The 16,009-nt window shown below is 41.5% G+C and overlaps 3 protein-coding genes across 4 annotated transcripts; 1 reads left to right on the top strand and 2 right to left on the bottom strand.

Moving 5' to 3' along the window:
• Positions 1-5,920: 5,920 nt before the first annotated feature.
• Positions 5,921-7,233, bottom strand: LOC129583834 (NTF2-related export protein-like). Of its 2 annotated transcripts, none has more exons than XM_055475821.1 (3): positions 6,931-7,233; positions 6,686-6,866; positions 5,921-6,324 (listed from the first exon to the last, which is right to left on the bottom strand). In XM_055475821.1, exons 1-3 carry the CDS (start codon positions 7,036-7,038, stop codon positions 6,077-6,079), a joined length of 537 nt encoding a protein of 178 aa, XP_055331796.1. In that variant the 5' UTR covers positions 7,039-7,233; the 3' UTR covers positions 5,921-6,076. The 2 variants fall into 2 exon arrangements, with proteins under 2 accessions (XP_055331796.1, XP_055331797.1); XM_055475822.1 differs by having other exon boundaries at positions 6,686-6,836; positions 6,931-7,230.
• A 785-nt stretch (positions 7,234-8,018) lies between these two features.
• On the top strand, positions 8,019-11,954 carry LOC129583835 (D-2-hydroxyglutarate dehydrogenase, mitochondrial-like). The gene is given in 10 exon segments (XM_055475823.1): positions 8,019-9,306; positions 9,384-9,581; positions 9,870-9,977; positions 10,215-10,300; positions 10,404-10,488; positions 10,688-10,771; positions 10,838-11,000; positions 11,039-11,189; positions 11,264-11,522; positions 11,525-11,954. Coding segments are annotated over 10 exon segments (1,635 nt in total). The 5' UTR covers positions 8,019-8,987; the 3' UTR covers positions 11,707-11,954.
• A 143-nt stretch (positions 11,955-12,097) lies between these two features.
• Positions 12,098-15,786, bottom strand: LOC129584073 (chitin deacetylase 1-like). The gene is made up of 8 exons (XM_055476178.1): positions 15,666-15,786; positions 15,467-15,596; positions 14,821-14,951; positions 14,522-14,718; positions 14,135-14,342; positions 13,805-14,005; positions 12,946-12,977; positions 12,098-12,817 (listed from the first exon to the last, which is right to left on the bottom strand). The coding sequence occupies exons 2-8, from the start codon at positions 15,549-15,551 to the stop codon at positions 12,643-12,645; spliced, it is 1,029 nt and encodes a 342-aa protein (XP_055332153.1). The 5' UTR covers positions 15,552-15,596; positions 15,666-15,786; the 3' UTR covers positions 12,098-12,642.
• Positions 15,787-16,009: the final 223 nt, after the last annotated feature.

Raw genomic sequence — 16,009 nt, 5'->3', positions numbered from 1 at the left:
GTATGTTCAAAAATCGTACCGAATTCATGAATCGCAATTAACGCAGATAAGGGCTCCACTTTATATAAATTATTATATGCAGAATCTACCATCATTTCTTCCATATGGTCATCGCACCGCATTACTGCTAAGCCCATCTTTTGAGCTAACTTGAGCGGAATTATCGAAATACTTGCCCCAGTATCAATCATGACCTTGGTCTGCCAGTGATTAACATTGAGCACACACATCCATGTTTGTGCATCAATCGTCGGCTTATGCATATCCAGATTAGAAACTTGGACTTGAGATAAATTTACACTTACTGCGATGTTATTCCGCTTTTTACCTTTCCTCAACGAATTAGTATTATAACTCGATTCAATCATATTATTCTGAACATTATTTCTTTCCGTAAACTCTTGATCTGCCAACTCGTTTTGGTTTTCGAACGACCAACCATCATTCTGTTGCTCGTTATCGGAATAATTTACATTAATTACCGGTTGAAAATTTTCCTGGTAATTATCACCCATAGCTGTCGGTTCAACGACGCTCGGATCTGCCTGATAATCGTCATTTACTTCACCCTGTTGCTCATTATCGCAATTTTCGAAATTGTTATCATTTCCTGACTGATCCGCATAAGTAATAATTCCCTGAGGACTGCTGCCTAAATCGGCCTGAATATTATTTCTTAAAACTGCCTGATAACCGCCACCTTCATCGCTATGAAACTGCCCATTATCGACCACGGTAAAATTCTGACCTAAATTAATTTCCACTTTCTCAAAGTCACGCATTACTTGAATTAACTCATGCTGATTAACAATTTTCCTCAGAAATAATTTTTCATACCAGTCAAGCTTGTTCGGGTTCAATCCCTCTAACAAAATACTGACTCTCTCCTCCTGTGATAATTTCAATTCTTCAAACCACAGTATAAAACTGTCCACGTAACTGTCCACTGTGTCATTTTCACTGAATTTTCGAGCTGACATTTCTCGCCTTATTTCTTGCGACGTGAACGAGTCATTAAAATGTTCCAAAATTTCTTTCTTATAAAAATTTTCCCAAGATTCATTTGGTTTATCTCTTATCAAATTTTGAAACCACACAACTGCATTGCCTTCTAAAGCGGCTAATACTTGACGACATGTCATATTATCATTCCAGCCATTACAAGTACGACACTTTTCGACTTGTAAAAGCCATTCACGTACTGGACCAGATTTCGTTTTACCATTGTACGACTGTAATTTCGTTATTTCAGAACAATTTTTATTTACACTCTGTATCAGTTTTATTATTTCCGAAAATTCACCAGTATCTGCAGTTCCATTTACCTGCTGTGAAACATGGTCATCACGTGACCTTCTTACCTGATTCGGACGATTTCCGTCTTCGACTGCATTATTGTGCTGTGCTGCGTTATGACCGACCTGTGTCCTTTGCTGATTTATCCGCTCGATTACTTCATCATTTTTCACTTGAAGTCTTACTTCCTTGACCTGGGTCTCAATACCCGGTATTGACCGATTCGGCTGTACTCCGTACTGTTTGGACACATTCTCCCTTTGAACCGGTGATTCCAACTGGCCAAACGGGGAAATTTCACCCCCGCAAACTTGCATGCCACTGCTATCGACTGGGGAGGAATTACCCCCGCAAACTTGATATGCACCGGTACTTCCATTAAATGGAATTTTTACAGAGTTTGACTGTGACATGTTACTTACATTCACGGCCTCAAAACTTCCCGTCGTACTGCAGTTATTAATCCTAACATCTGACTGCCTGGTATTTTCAGATACCGGCGGCCGACTGAATATTGTGTTGGCCGTACCCACTGGCCTTTCTGCTTCAAAAGTTTTTTCCTCCCCGCCAAAAATTACTTGACCACTAACTTGATTTTGTTTGAGCTGATTTGACACATTATCTATGTCCTGCAGAGATTTACACAGAACCCCTCTTACATTCCGCATTATTACCTCAACATCTTTTAAACAACTGTCTTTTTGAACACATTCGCTTTGCCAGCTCTCGCTTGCTTTTAACGCCCTGTCTCGTTCAAGTTCTGCGACACACCTTAAATCTCTTTCCTGAACCAGATTTGTCCTTAACTGGGCAATTTCTAGGGATTTCTGTTCATTTGCGGACTCACTTTCAAAAAATTCTTTACATGCTTCTACCAAATCTCGCTCAAGCTCTTTGTTACATTTCTCCAACGAAGCATTACTTTTCGATACCTCCTTCACTTTTTGAAAAATTAAATCATTGTCTGCTCTGGCCGCTACTAAAAATTGGCTTGTTTTATTTAATTCAGCGTAAAGCAAACCTTTTTCATTATTTAGACCATTGACCACAGTATTAAATTCTGTTTGAAGAAATTCCTTTTCATTATTCAGACCGCTTACTACCTCGTGTAATTTAAACACTTCCTCCTGAGCTCGGAGCTGTTGTTGATATGAGGCAATGAAACCTTTCATACTACGAATTAATGTGCTTGTGTTCTCGCTTACAGCAAGACCAAGATCATACTCCGACTGCAAATTGTGGAGTTTTTGCTCGAACTGCCTAACTTCTTGAAGAAACTCGAACCGCAATGGTTCAAAATTATTTTCATGAACAATCTGCCTTAGCTGTGACTGATTTGGGAAATACGGTTCCAACGGAACATCAGTTAATTGAACATCTTGAAACAATTGTTTGTGATTAGATCGACTCGAGCATTGTGCCGGTTCGATCTGATCATCAAAATTAATTAAGAGGTTGCTTACCGTTCCTTCCGTATCTGGACTACCGTCCCATCTTACAATACTACCACTATCAGTGGGTTTAGTACCACTGATTGGTGCAAAAATTTTGTTTCTTCCCCACATATCTTCGATATGTTCCTGCGCGGATGTGCTGCTTCCGACTGACAATTGAGGAGTTGACAAAAGATTCCCATATACTGGATTCGAGGTATGAACTCCTGATTTCCCAGTTTGTGGATTTACCGATAATTTCGGATTTACCACTGACATATTTACCAGCTGTGGATTTACCGATGAATTCGGATTTACCACTGACACCGACGGAGTTACCAATTGTGGATTTACCGATAAATTCGGGTTTACCACTTTACATGGATTTACCGCCACTACTGACTGACCGCCTGCTGACTGCATACTTTGAAAAGTAAGGCTCGAGTTTTGTGCACCTATGGGAGGACCATTTACAAGTACTCCTAATGGGACATTATTTTCCCCAGAACTACCGCTAATTACCGTGGCATTGCGCGAATACCAATCTGACATAACCGCTGTGTTCTGAGACTGCGAATTTAAATTTCGTTTCAATGCGATTTTGGCCTTAAACTTCTCTCTGTATACATCGACATGCAGATCAGTCGCATCCGAGACTTTTTCTGATGCTTCACTCATTTTGTATTGCGTTCAGGCAACCGCGGCTACACCGTACCGTTTGAACGGGTTTGGCAAGCAAAAGTTGCTCTGTTCCAACTGGTTGATTACTCAACCAGCTTGTATTACCCACCGATCGATTACAGAAATACCGTACCACTAAGTGGATTAAGTACACCGCAACGATCTGCTTCGTATTTACGCTTTACACGCACCTTTGCATGCAAAAGCTACTCGTATAATTTCGTTTACGCTACTGACCTTTAAGGTTTCAGAAGCTCCGCTTCGTATTTTCAGTGCTTCTGCTACATACCGTACCACTAAGTGGATTAAGTAAGAGCAAACTGCACAGTTCCCACTGGATGACGAATCACCCAGATTGTGTTACCCACGGGCTGACAGGACAACTGACAGAACCGTTTCGTTTGAACCCACCAGACGAAAAGCACTGCTTAACGCTGGTTTCGTATTTCGTTGTTACAGCATACACTTAAGTATGCATGTACAACTTGCTTTCGTTACGTTTCAATTTACCACAGCTGACCTTTCAGGTTTCAGCTGTTTACTGTATTTTACCGCTAGTTACACACTGTGGCTGAATTCCGCCTATCAGTGATACCGCGTTAACACAACACGAGACGGTTATATCCGCTCTGTTGATTTTACCGAAATTCGAGAATTTTCAAAATCGTAGAGTAGTGGCTTTTCCACTAACTCGAGAATTTTCAGAATCGTAGAGTAGTGGCTTTTCCACTAACTCAGATACGAAAGTTCAATGTTTTGCAAGGTTTCGATTTAAAGAACGGCTAAATCTCTGCGAATTTTCGCACGTTTTACTTACAAATTCCACTCAGCGTTTCCTTGCTGATATTGCCGTTCGTTTCACGAGATCACAACTGACCTTTAAGGTTTTAGTTGTCCAAATCCAATCGTTGATTTATCGTAGCCAACCTTTGTGGTTTTTCGGCTACTGTACGGTTACTTTAACCAAATTTCACTGTTAAAATGATGCTGCAAATTCACACACACTGGCGGCTTGTCGGCCCACGAATACCACACAGAATAATCAAATGATAATCAGTTAAATTTTAGAATTATTAGTACAGCTTTCGCTTCAAGGGAGGCCTATGCTGTACGGTCCCCTATAGCCACCCTGTGCCTTAAGGACACTAGTACCTTAAGGGCACACCAGATCAAATGATCAGAAAAGAAAGTGGGATTATTTCACCCGAAGAGAGAAAGATGAGAGACAGATGCCCGGGGGCTTGGGCGAGGGAAGAGACCCTCGGTCAGTTTTGTGGGATTACAATACCCTTACTCTGACCTGGACCAATTTTCGTTTTACAGTTACAAAAGAAAATACAAAATAACGTACCATCTACAATTTTCCGTAACATCGGGAAAATAAGAACCATCGGTGGGCGCCATGACGTGAATGTAAGACCTGACACAGTGAAGTGGGTGCGTTATCCACTAGTCCGACCACGTCCAGTCGGATAGAGCGACTCTGTCTCAAACTGTTACGGAAGATGGTAGAAGATTACGTTGATCTGGTATGATGTAGGAAAGGAAAAGAAGAAGAGGTCCGGGTCCTGCAAACACGAGAAATACACACACGACGGAGAAGTATACGTTACCTGTCCGACGCTAGATGTTAGCAGAAGCGATAAGAGATATCCATCAACCTGGCGCTACAGGGCATGAAGATCGAAGAGACCGAAAGGTCACAGGATGCAAGTGGGATCAAGTGGGTAGCCTGTTACGTCACGAGAATATCCGAAGATGATAATGCACGTCGACGAAGTAGAGGAATGACCCCTGACAATAGGTGAAAGGTCACCCAGAGGTCAGTTTGAACAGCCTCACTTGGAAAGAGAAGACCAGAGCAAAAGCCTGAAGTTAATCAGATCGAGTAACAAGACTCTACTTTTGTTGGGATTACAACTCTTGACATTTGTGTGGGCGACGAGCGCCTTATATAGCCCTGGGCACCGCAAGTGCTGGCTCTTCGTACGCGCAGGTACGGGTCTGAGAACAATAGGGATTTAGAATCTAACCAATAAGAGACATCTAAGGACACGTGGACTAATCACACCGCTGCATCACTACACGTGGACAAATGAGAACATGAGGTCAACTAATACACTAGAACAATAGGTTGAGCTACGTCATCGAAGCGCGGTCACGTCGAAGTGGCAAGTCGCGGTCAAAGTTCTCTGCTGGGGATTTCTGAGAAGTCGAAGTAGAGACTCGGGGTCAGGACTCGCGTAGAAGATGTAGTAAAGCCTAAGCCTTAGTTGTAGGGGTAGAAGTAGTAAAGTAGTACCGATGTGTACTAAGGGACGCCAGTACACGTCAACTTGTTTGTATCATTGTATGCATAGATTTCGCAAGTTGTCACCTCAAATCCACTAATATTATTAGTATTTCAATATGCCATAACAATTTCCTCATATTAAGAGTACTAATTGATTAATTTGTTGTTTGATAACTTAAAAGCTGGCCGTACGCAAAGGGGCTCCCACAGTTAAAAATTACTCTAGCCTTGCAAGATAGGCTACTGTTTATTGGATGCCTCCGTATGAATCAACTTTCATAATTATTTTCATTTCATTTACTGTTCCATTTACTGTTAATACTTCTCCGCATCGTTGCTCAGTGTAACTAACAACAAATAACAGCATCATCATTCATTCTTGCATGCTGATATATGCGTCCGTCTTCAGCATGGAATCCGTATTGCAGTTTTGGTGGCGAAAGCTGTCGGACTGGATCTTCCAGGTGCCGCTCTTGGCGGTGATCACGAAGGTCTCGAAGAAGTCCAGCGGCTTCAAACTCTTAGAACGTCCATCGTGACTGGATGGATTATCGTGGTTGCCGTATACCACGCTTCCCGCAGCTGAGATCAAAATCGCTGACGTACCGTTCAGATACTTGTCTGCAATTATAATGCACGCAGTGCTTTAGTTTTAACCAATTCGAAAAACCACACTTGGGACAAATTTTCATCTGATCTTATTTACTTAGTGGTGCTCGCTGATATGAATAATGCGAATAAAAATTTTATTTTTATGTCGTATGCACTCGGCGTGCTTTCCCAAAATCAGAAAACAGTATTATGGTAATAACAATGCTCATTTCATTGACTGCACAGTGCACATTACTCATGATTACTGACAATAGTATGATTAAATCGAGGAAACCTTGCCACTCACACTTCATCGCTACAATCTACAGCTACTATCGCTAAACTACTACTGTAATATCATTTCTATTAATTTTGTAACTACGTTTCATACCGTCAATTCCATGGGCATCAAAGCCACCGTCATTCAACCTGGCTGAGCACTTGGGCAGATTTTCGTAGAACTTTCCAATCGCATCCGGTCCGCAGTACCCATGGCCATTAAATATTAGTTTCCCACTTTCTTCGTACATATTCTTTAACAACTGCAGACATAGAATCCATAAGAAAAAGCGCTGGAACCCATAAGAAAAAAAGGGATGCCCAAGTAAAATAGAAGGGCAAGAACAAGAGTCTTACGTGTCGCTCGGTATTCAAGCACTGATAGAAGCGGTCCGTAAAGTCTTTGGCTATCCTGCAGGCCTCAGATATCCGCATTTCGCGGGATATAAGTGCTTGCGCTGCCATAAGAGCTGCGGCGAAAGGACGGATTCACAACTGCGATTAACCACGATGGAATACCTCAGATTAGCAATATTAATAAAAAATAAATGTTTTTCTTGGCAGCTTTGCTGTGGTCTTGTTTATATGATTAAAAATTAGGTAATTCAAAAAATAAATTGCACCGAGCGCGAAGTGCTACTATTTGTTTACTAACTGATCGTCAGGACTAACCTACTAAGTACTAACGCTCCGTAGCAGAGTACTGTATCTACGAGTATACAGTATACACGCTACACAGCAGAGCCAAAACCAGAAAAACGCGTCCTGTAACTTTTGTAACAGACTATAAACAGGGGGATGCGCTAAGCAATTCTGAGCGATTACGATTCCGATTAAGACATTTATTAGCGCTCGAAAATTGTAAAATAGCAGAGAAAACGGGCTGAAAACCAAATAAAAAGCAACCAGATTTAAATTATTTAAAACGCATGTTTCAAGTACTTACCATTAGCTGTTTAAGTATTTAGATTATTTTAATTGTTCGTTGGTAATTTCAATTAGTTTGGTGCCGTTTGTGTTCAATTTTCTGACATACCTTTATGGCGTACCGATTACGCAAACGTTTTACGAACAAACGTTTTTCAGTTTTCAATCAAATGTTACAGACCAATATCACTGACAAATGTTTGTCAACAAATTTCTAACAAACAAATGTCACTGATAAATGCTTTCGTTACCAGACAAATGTTTTTCACTATCAGACAAACGTTTGTTGACAAACATTTGTCTGTTACTGACAGTTTTTCACGATCAAACAAATGTTACTGATAAATGTTAGAAGCCCACCACGCAAATCTGAGTGCGGACTGTGTGGTTGCGTTCAGCACGTTCGACTCACCAAAACGTTAAATCATCTGTGTCTGCCATTCAGCTGTGCTAGTTTTACTGTTTACACTTTTGAGAGGGACTCACGCCCCGTCCCAGCAGGCTCAGATCGCAGTGCAGTGGCTTTCACGCTTGGATCGTATATACCTGATCGCAGGTATTGCGATCCGCCCTTCCGCTATCTTCCGCCAACGGCATCTCGGCGATTACGTGATGCTTATGTATGCGGCTTATGGTAGAGCGGTGTTAGCGCAGGTATATCGTGAGCTATAGATTGTCAGTTGATGTTATGATTTTCGATGAGATGTTATGCTTTCGGTTTTATGATAAAAAGTCCCTTTTTATCCTTGTCTCGCTCCCGTTTCCGGTAGATCAGCACTAGAGAGTCTCCCACGCAGAGAGGAGGACTCTTAGACTTTACAGAATTTGCGAATCTGCGTCTAACTTTTTAAACTGGGTTCTTCCCGTTTTTCCCATTCCCATTTTCTAGGAATTTTTTATTCCTGTGGCAGTTATTTGATTTGTAATTTGGAAAACATAAGCCAGCAACCAACGTTACAACGGTAAAAACCAAAACAATCCAGTACCGTCGAAAGCAGAATTCCAGCACCAACAAGGACTTCCAGCGAAATACGGAGATTACATTATTTCCTGTAATTGGACGGGTGGAACTGGAATAACAAAAATGGCAAAAAATGTCAGAGTCCGTAGTCGCGCTTCCGGTGCACAAGACGGCAGTTACATTTGATCAAGACATTTCATTCTAACATTTGTCAGTAACATTTGTTTGATAGTGAAAAACATTTGTCTGATAATGAAAAACGTTTGTTGGTAGCGAAAAACATTTGCCAGTGACATTTGTTTGTTAGAAACTTGTTGACAAACATTTGTCAGTGATATTGGTCTGTAACATTTGATTGAAAACTAAAAAACGTTTGTTCGTAAAACGTTTGCGCAATCGGTGCGCCATATACCTTTGCCAGGTGGATAAATCAAAAGCTGGAAAGTGGTTTCATTATTTTGCAGTAAGGCTAGATTTTTGCACTAGAATACGTTGGTTTGAAAATTCAAACTCTTCTTTACTACATATGCGCATTTGGCTCGACCTCGAAAATGATTCGGAAATCTTTCCTGTCATTGAAGTGTTGAACGTTATGATTTCGTATGGCAAGCATTTGCGCCGGACTGCCTGGACGGATGGTTTGCGCAACCCAAAGCACATTCGCTGTGCCTCCACGTTTTCAGTGCCGTTCACAGCTGATCGGTATTCCATAAAGCGTGGAAGCTACGAGAAGATCAACGACCAAGACCTTGCAAAATTTCGACAGATACTGGGCAATGATAATGTGATAACCAGCGATGATGATCTGGAGCGGTATAACGTAGACTGGCTGAATATATGCCGAGGTATGTAGCCATCTGGCGCTACTGCATTCCGTCCCATTTTTCAGAACTTAGTGGCTTATTTTGGCGTGCACTTTTAGGACAGAGCCAAGTGGTGCTCCGTCCCAAAGACACGCAACAAGTTTCCGCCATAATGAAACACTGCAACGAACGCAATTTGGCCGTGTGTCCGCAGGGTGGTAACACAGGCCTCGTGGGCGGAAGCGTTCCCGTGTTTGATGAAGTGGTCATCAGTATGGGACTGATGAACAAAATCATTTCCCTGGACAAAATTTCTGGTATTATGGAATGGGGTTTTTTACGATTTCCGCTGTTCTTTTTCACATTGGCGTGGAGACATCAGTAAAATATTTAGGATTTTGTGATCTTTCACAATTGGGAGACTTTTATTTCGTTAAGTTACGGCTAAGTTCTACCCATTTATTAAATGTTTTCGGGTGAACGTCCAAGCTGAAAGGCAGACCAGTCCGCTATTGTTGTAGTAAGAGAAAATTCTTACCTTAGAGATAAAAAGTTGACATTTATTTGGACAGGTCAGGGCTTTGAATTTCTGTTTTGTTTCCCAGGCGTAGCAATAGCTGAAGCTGGGACCGTACTGGAAACGCTGGAAAATCATGCTATGGAAAGCGATCGGATTGTGCCTCTGGATTTGGGAGCTAAAGGATCCTGTCACACACATAGGAGGTGACACGTGCATTTTCAATGGAAGAATAATTAGTGATTGCACGAATGTACTTATTGCCATATGCGCTTCTATTTAAATCATTTTTACTTGAACGTAATAAACGTAATAATCTACAAAAGTACAGTGCTGTTATACAGACGTTTGGGGACACTGGACGGTGTACAACTTATACTTGTAAATATGCTGCTGTACTGCGGGATATTAATTTTGCGAACATTTGGGTATTTTGTAGGTAATGTAGCCACAAATGCTGGTGGGTTACGATTTTTATGCTACGGATCGCTGCATGCTAATGTACTTGGACTGGGAGTGGTAGGTTAGTATCATGCAACGTTACGACAAATAGTTACGGCGACATCCTCTAAGGAAAACTTACGTTCATGTCAAACCTTCCATACCGGATACTTTTATTCAGGTTTTGGCTGATGGAACAGTTCCTCCCTTTGGAACAAACATGCGAAAGGACAATACCGGATACCATCTGCATCATTTATTTATTGGTAACATGCTGTAAAAATATATATTGGTACACTGCATTTGTCAGATGCAACGACACCTGCTTATCGCCGCGTTTTAGCCGTAAAAATGCACGATATCAGTTTTATTCTCATGACTAGAGCGCGGTGAGGACCTGGTTTAATGAATTAGTTTAATTCAGTTGTGTTCACTGTCCGTCTGTAATATCCCTGGATGGTGCAGGTAGCGAAGGAAGTCTGGGAATAATAACCCAAGTTGCCCTCCTCTGTCCTCCTCGACCGACATCAGTCAGTTTATGTTTACTAGGTATGGTGGATTGCATATATTGCTAGTACTGACTGAACACGTTATCACAACCAAAAATTTTTCCAGGATTGAATTCATTTGAGGATGTTCTGCAGTGCTACCAACAAGCCGGCAGCCGCCTAACGGACATCATGTCAGCTTTCGAATTTCTGGACACTCAGTGCTTTGCTGTATCCTGTGAAGAGCATAATGTGCCTGCACCTTTAAAAGAATTTATGCCATTATTGAAGTTTCGGGAAGTTTTATGCCATTATTGAAGTATTGAAGTTTATTGTTTATTCCTTTTTATGCCATTATTGAAGTTTCGGGATGGCAGCCGGAAGCTGATTCTACTCGATTAAATGAGCTGTTGGAAGATTTGATGGGAAATGGTTTGGTAACGGATGGCATCTTTACCGACGAACCTTCTCGAATGCAGGTACTACTAGTGCCAGGTTACCATAAGCTGCAAAAGTTTTTGCATTTGTCAGGAGTCGTTAAAAATATTTTCAGACTGTGTGGAAAATTCGCGAAGGCGTCGCAGAGGCTTCCGCTCGCCGTGGATACTGTTACAAATATGATCTATCCATTCCTAAACAGCAGATGTATCAACTTGTGCAAGATATGAAAAAACGTTTGGGGTCTAAAGTGATCTTTTCCGCTGGTTATGGACATTTGGGAGATAACAATCTGCACTTGAACATTATTGCTGCTGATTATACACCGGAAGTTGCAAAAGCGATAGAACCATTTGTATTTGAATGGACCAGGGAAAAAAAGGTTCCATTTCAGCGGAACACGGTCTGGGTTTCAAAAAGAGGAACGCTATCCATTACAGTCAGTCCCCGGCAGCGGTGAGTGTCATGAAAAAGATGAAACTACTTTTCGATCCTAAAGGAATTTTGAATCCCTACAAAGTGTTGCCGGATGATGGTCGCAGCCTTGGACATGAATAACTTTTCTTCGATAGTCGAAAAAGTCAAAAGCTGATATTCCATGCGACTGTGGTTACAGATCTATTATTACATGTATACGCTTTAATAAGTATTGGCAGATTGACTGTTAGCGAAAGATATGTGCGTGCCTTCTGTTTAGAACCATAATATTTTTGTGCATGCGCTTTTTTATTGTTTCACGGAGGTATTGCTGTATCAGTATGCACCTATAACTTTATTTTATGTGAAACTTTCAGATTAAAAAGTCGTACAGATTTTCTTGTGACAAATACTGGCGTTATAGTATTATCGTAGGTGTTGCAAAAGCTCACTCGGTATGTCACGGATTATGAAATTGAGTAGCCCTCATTTTAACTGTTAGGATGGATTCCGATTTTCCCGCCGGTATAGTTACTATCAGTCACGATAAAAAATAAACTAGTAAAAGTAAAGACAGAACATATTGTACATGGCTATGTTACAATGCAGGTGTACAACACCAGGTGCTAGTTAATTTCGTGTGTGCAAAAAACAAAAAACTCAGGAAATTATGACTTTATCAAAATGTAGTGAAGAATTTACGGCGCTGCAGTGGTTGTAGTGGACTGGGCTGCAGTAGTTTCGACATATTTTTTGGCTGTAGAGTCAACACTGCGTCTGCCGTCGACGTTGTCCTTCCACGGGAACGAAGCCGGACACGCCGCCGTGGACAAACGGGAGGTCACACTCTATAGGTTCACACACGTTCGGAGTGGCTTCTTCATCGCACGCCCAGGCTGTGAACTCCGCCATGAGATCTAACGTGGTCGGCGTTAGATCACGCGGAACACGCGGAATGTCACTCGTATGGCTCAACATCCATTCCCGATCCAAGCGGCTAACACAACCTTTTGTGGCACAACTGTACCGGCAAATGAAACGAATTTTCCAACCGGACCGCCAAACTATGGAATGACCTCAACTTGAACGAAAGCGCTTATCGGTGGTGATATGTGACGAAAAAGGTGTCCTGCTCCGGCTTCGTAATGACCGTTTCGATGAACCGCGAAGGGCATCGAAGTTGTCTTGCATCCAGTTGTGATCGATGACGACGATGAGTAACACCAGTGGTGCGCGATTATCATGATAGTGCCTGTAAATTAAACACATAAGTTATATACAATTTGTTTCGACAATATGATGACGATGCAAGAAATTCCATTGGAGATGTCGTTTGTGCAACGCATTTCAGGCGGAAATTGCAGAACGACCTAGGCCTACCGGTAGAATCTCTTCAACAGCCACTGCATAACCTGTATGAATAACATAGAGTAACTTGAAGATTTTATCATGCAATAAAATTAAAATAGCTCACACAATAAAAATGCAGCTGAATTATGCACAGCTCTAGTACATACACCTTTTGTAAGTACCGTACTGCATCTCCGAGAATGCGGCTGGGATAGTGTACAGCTACGTCGCATAAAGCGTTCATTGACTGTGACTGTAGCTTATAAAATGTTATTTGGTATTACTCCTTTTTGCGATAATTTTTTCGTTGTTTATGAATCCGTTCCTGCCGTTAGTACTGTTGCAGGTAACACGCGGAATGCCACTCGTATGGCTCAACATCCATTCCCGATCCAAGCGGCTAACACAACCTTTTGTGGCACAACTGTACCGGCAAATGAAAACGAATTTTCCAACCGGACCGCCAAACTATGGAATGACCTCAACTTGAATGAAAGCGCTTATCGGTCTTTACGGACCTTTGAGAAGGCATTGGACAGCGTTTCATGGGAGCATATTCCTTGGATAAAAGAGCTGTTACCTTGTTAATACCTTCTTTCTCGTCTCTGTTTTTAATCAACGACATATTTCATTGGAGAATATGTGTTTGAATTTCATTGTTTCTGATTTGGTTGTCTGTAGATCTCGATAAGGAGCGATTCCTTGTATCTAGAGACGTTAAGCAATAAACCTAAACCTATGATAATTGCTTAATTTTACAAGTATTTCTATTAGTGCATATTATTTCGGTTTATAATTTTTGAGTTGTATTCGCCTATGTAACCTTCTTTATCAGCTCATTACTGGATTCGTAAATTACGTATTGCGACCTTGGATTTGTGATACATACTTCGTCCGAAGATTTAAATTCATCATTTCGGCACGATCCAAGCGATGAGCATCCGAATCCTTGAGCGTCCACTAGCTGGTTGATGGGTATTTCCCACAAGTTATACGGCCTTGTGGGACAGCCGGATTGATGGCACTTATGCGGCACGGAATAGGCTAATTTATACGGCCAAACAGGTCGCCCGGCTGACGGTACTGTTATCTTTTCATGTGCGAATAAAAATAAAGTAACATAGTTAGTTTACAACCGAAATTATTGAACGCAGCAACAATACCTATAGGTCAGTCATATGCATAGCTGAAACAAATTGCTGCCTACTGTAAAATGTACCGAGCTATCCCATTCAAAGCCGAAATCCTGCATAGCCGCAAACTGCGTGTTGCCGCCTAAATGCAGACTGGGTGCCTGTGCGCCGCGTACTTCCGTCAGCGGAATATGAGCGAAATTGTTCAGGATTTCTCGCTGGCCTTGCAGTTCCATGCCCCAGTCTTTGTAGCTGGACACGGAGGTCCACCAAAACTGATTTTCTCGATCTCGACTGTAACATTATGAATAACAGTATGTAACGATTTGAACGAATTCACTACAAAAAATTGCATCTATCGTATATAAATTAAAAGGTAGTATTGGATTTCACTCCTTGGTAGAAGACCCATGAACACTACGATTAAAATTCTGTATTTGTTCGGCTTTTATTCAATTTGGATTTTCACTTGCCTTATGGTGCTGAGTGCGATTTCATGTCCACTGAGGAAAAGCCGTTCGATCTGCGAATAGTCGGAATATTCGTGCGAGACGAAGAATGTGCCGCGCACCGGACATTGGTTCGGGTTCAGACGCGTTGGAAGGAAGAGGGCACGAGTAAGGTCATAGTTTTGAATGTTAACGGCTCCCAAAAATGCCAGCACAATCATCTGTATAAGGCTTCAATGATTATTGTGATACCAGCGCCTTGTGTTAATTTTTTATTTGCTTTGGGGTTTCTGCATGTCTACTGATGCCTTTATCTTGATTACCTGTGGAACTTGATTCATCTGAAGATTGTTTGGTATTTGGGTGCCATCTAGATCTGCGCTGCAGAAGCAGCTGGGGAGGACGCAGTTTTCCTTTTTGCACGGCTGGCTGGCAAACTGGTCGGTTTTTACATCTAAAGACATGAATAAAAGGGCAAGCATAAAAATGGATGCATCATTGCAAGAATCAACAACGTAGCAAAATTATTTAGCAGGCATAGCAATGGGAAAACACATTTAGATAAAAAAAATCGTAAAGTACTGAAATATATATATATGTTTACCACAGCCGTATTCATCCGTGCCACCTTCTGGACAGTCACGCACAGTATCACATACTTTTGTTCTGCAGTTTAAGCCGGTATACATAATTTCTGGGCAAACGATTACATGTAAGTATGTATAACACAATTTTACCTTTATTTCACAATTTCACCTTTATAATACAATTTCACCTTTAATTTGAATTTGACAGTATCTCATATACTGATTAAGTTTGGAAAAAATGCACGCTGGTATTTATCTAAACAGTTTCTTTTAAAGCGCACTTTATGCTGCAGAACCAAAGCAAAATTTAAATTATATTACAAAATAAATTTTGCAAGAAAACGATTTGTAAGGCTTCTTTTATCCTTCGATATCGGCGTACCGTGCGATGCACGTGGAACCGTCCGCACAGCGCACATCATCCAAACTCGTGCACTGCACCAGTTCTGCTGCGGCTGTGGCAGCATGTTCCGGATGCGGAACCGGTGAAGGAGTGGTTTTATTCTGCGGCCCTTCAGAACAAACGATATAACCGTCACAACAATAGCCTTTTAGAAAAAACGTACGCTTTGCCTTCTAACCTAAAGCGGTAACGCATTTCGCTTTCCAGGTGCAGACTTGCAGCTCCAAGTCAAAGCGTAATCCCGGTGGACAGGAGAAGTGGAAGGTCTCATCGCTGAAGCAGCTGTAGAATGCTGCACAGTCGCTCTAGCATTATTAGTAAGAATTTCAGAGTGTTAATCATGTTAATTAAATTAAAACACAGGGAAATAGTTTGTTACAACAGTTGGTTTACCGGATCGGCGTAAAGACCGTTGCTTTGTCCAATACAAAATGTGGCATCGTATGACTGCCGAAAGGTCGTTCCAAAAATGAGTGCTGGGAAAGACGCAAAAGCACAGCAGATTATCCTAAACCACTGTGC

Source organism: Paramacrobiotus metropolitanus, unplaced genomic scaffold, assembly GCF_019649055.1.
Source record: "Paramacrobiotus metropolitanus isolate TYO unplaced genomic scaffold, Prichtersi_v1.0 Parri_scaffold0000012, whole genome shotgun sequence".
Classification (NCBI taxonomy): Eukaryota; Metazoa; Tardigrada; class Eutardigrada; order Parachela; family Macrobiotidae; genus Paramacrobiotus; species Paramacrobiotus metropolitanus.
This window is presented reverse-complemented; position numbering and strand designations above follow the sequence as displayed.

What these genes read in the sequence shown, in the direction of transcription:
- LOC129583834 (XM_055475821.1), bottom strand. Translation starts at nt 7,038, where the DNA reads ATGGCAGCGCAAGCACTTATATCCCGCGAAATGCGGATATCTGAGGCC. An exon ending in GCTTGAATACCGAGCGACAC is followed by an intron (nt 6,867 to 6,930) that starts GTAAGACTCTTG and finishes TATGGGTTCCAG; the next exon opens with CGCTTTTTCTTATGGATTCT. An exon ending in TGATGCCCATGGAATTGACG is followed by an intron (nt 6,325 to 6,685) that starts GTATGAAACGTA and finishes TTATAATTGCAG; the next exon opens with ACAAGTATCTGAACGGTACG.
- LOC129584073 (XM_055476178.1), bottom strand. Translation starts at nt 15,551, where the DNA reads ATGCTGCCACAGCCGCAGCAGAACTGGTGCAGTGCACGAGTTTGGATG. An exon ending in AGATGAATCAAGTTCCACAG is followed by an intron (nt 14,719 to 14,820) that starts GTAATCAAGATA and finishes AGCCTTATACAG; the next exon opens with ATGATTGTGCTGGCATTTTT. An exon ending in CTGTTGAAGAGATTCTACCG is followed by an intron (nt 12,818 to 12,945) that starts GTAGGCCTAGGT and finishes TTTAATTTACAG; the next exon opens with GCACTATCATGATAATCGCG.